At 36.6% G+C, this 2,318-nt stretch overlaps 1 protein-coding gene across 2 annotated transcripts in view; it reads right to left on the bottom strand.

Moving 5' to 3' along the window:
* The window catches only part of LOC109825843, a 6,573-nt gene continuing 4,255 nt past the window's right edge, over positions 1-2,318 (bottom strand). Inside the window, exons 5-6 of one of the 2 annotated variants that reach the window (XM_020392748.1) lie at positions 732-837; positions 1-546 (exon numbers count right to left, since the gene is read on the bottom strand). In XM_020392748.1, coding sequence (XP_020248337.1) covers positions 507-546; positions 732-837 — 146 coding nt within the window. In that variant the 3' untranslated portion in view covers positions 1-506. The remainder of the gene's footprint in view (positions 547-731; positions 838-2,318) is intronic. The other variant, XM_020392747.1, reaches the window with a different exon arrangement.

The raw sequence follows: 2,318 nt of genomic DNA, 5'->3' as shown, positions 1-2,318 counted from the left end.
AGAACAATAGCATTCAAGCTTCAATGATAATACCAAGAGCAAATAAGAGGTTAAAGTAAGAACTAAGAAAGCTCAGCTTCTATTAGCAGAACAAACACACAACCTACAAAATTTTGACATGTCCAAGGACTAATGCAAAAGTGCCAATGTAGAAGAGCCAAAGATGCAACTTCAAATCGGATAAGGATCTTTCGAAATTGGCAGATATATCAAAAGTAATTTAAAAAAAAAAGAGGCGGCAACGTGCATCTCTCCCCTCTTTCCGGATGAATCTCACCTGAAGATATCGAAAACGCCAGATATCAAGAGGATATGAATTCTATTTGAGGTGGGGCATCAAGGGATTGATTCATCAACATTTAGTTTATAACGCGATAGCGACTTCCTTTTGGAGCTTCAAGAGCTTGGTTCAAGTTAAACAGTAATGACAAATTGCCTAGGGGACATCTCACATAGTACTCTTTTATCTTCGATGATATTCTGAGTCTTTGATGGCGAAGATGAGGCTATGCGTTTGCATTCTTCCTAGACTTCTCAGAGAGATACCTGCATCACAAATAAAATATGGCATTATTTTGTTCAGAAGTCATTTGGTGTATGAAAATGAAGAGCACTGGTAAACGATATTAATGCTGTTTTATGCCAATTCTAGACTTTTGTTGCCAGTCAACTTCAGAAACTTTGCATTGTCACAAGAAATGATTGATATAAATAGACCAGAAAAAGCTTGCCTGCCAGTATGAAAGCCAGCCATATACCAAGCATTCAGTACTGCAGTAAGATCTGTATCTGAGCTTATACTTTGCGATGCATTACTTTCTAATACACTCTGTTTTCCTGCATTTATGAAAGGACGAGTTATATAATAATCATTATACAATAATCATTGGAGAGGGTATGGAATAATAAGAACATAAACCAATAAGCAGTCGAGAGAAGCATCGAATGAGTTGAAGCACTGCATGCACCACATATTGAGCTAAAATTGAAATATGTTGATAAAAAGAACAAGTAAAAAAGAAGTCTTAAAGCAGTATATTGTTTCATGTTTGGCAATTTAACATATGCTTTTAGTCACCATACAGAAAAAGATGGCTGGCAAACAGAAAAGTCTTCAGAAGACGAAAGGACTGTCCTCATAGTGTATAGTGCATGCTTTTCCCTATTTAATCTCATGTCCTCTCCGAATATATTTCTAAATTATCGCAATTGTTTATGTATTTTCTCTTTTTTTACCTTTGTCTGAAAGCTATCAGTTTATGATAAAATGAAGATACTGCAGATGAGGATACACTTTGAGCTAATTTGAGAGCCTGAACTATTTAAGGATGCTACCCCTCAAGCAAACCATGTAATTGGACGAAATGACTGAAGACAGAGAGAAAAGGCTAGAGAAACAGTAGTAATAAGCAAGCAATTTAGGCTCACCGCTTATTATTAATTTAGTGGTCAGAAAGAGGGTGGTTTATGGAAAGTCGGGTTTGAAGACTGGTCTACAATTCATTCTTTACCCCAAAAACAAAAAGAAGAAGAAAAGAAAGAAAGATAGAAAAGGAATTGAAGATGATACAGGCTTCGGAAAAGACGAGAAATGTATTTTCTATAGCACTTTGATTTTTATCATCCATTAAAGATGAATGATGAACACAATTTCCTATAGAAATATATTATATCAGCCTCTTTTTTATTTAAACTGAGTCCACGAGAAGATCGGATAACTTTTCCAGCTTAAACTGGATATGGTGGGCCTGCTGGTTCTGCCCCTAACACCCTCTACTAGGTTAGGTGTGGAAGCCCCTCTAGCTTTCATAATATGTATTTGGAAAATAAGACATCATAAATTCTCAAGAAACAATTCATGAATTCTTCTTGCTACAGAGTTGCACTTGATGAAGATTTTAGTCATGAAAGGACATAGATGACGATGGGATACGACTCCTATTTACTCCTGCTGCCGGTTGCATTCACGCAATTTGGATGCATGGTAAACACCTATAGCATGAATCAAGAGAATCCACTGGTTATTACTCTCTCACTGGGAATGCGTCCAAGACAATGAAGGTACTTCGTACATATTGTCTATACACGCACTGAAGAAACCCATTGATTGTAAGAAAAAATCACTGTTGATCAATGTAGCACGACTAATACCAAGATTCTCCACCATGTTACATGCGTCTGCTGGAACGGAAATAACAAAGGCATTTCTATTTAAGAAATTGAAAGAAGCAGCTGAACTTCCAATCTCACACAATGGAGAATCTCTTTCGTAGTTGAGTGTGACATTCTCCAAGCAGACAACAAATGCATTGGCAACA

The sequence above is a fragment of the Asparagus officinalis genome, chromosome 10 (genome assembly GCF_001876935.1).
Source record: "Asparagus officinalis chromosome 10, Aspof.V1, whole genome shotgun sequence".
Lineage (NCBI taxonomy): Eukaryota > Viridiplantae > Streptophyta > Magnoliopsida > Asparagales > Asparagaceae > Asparagus > Asparagus officinalis.
This window is presented reverse-complemented; position numbering and strand designations above follow the sequence as displayed.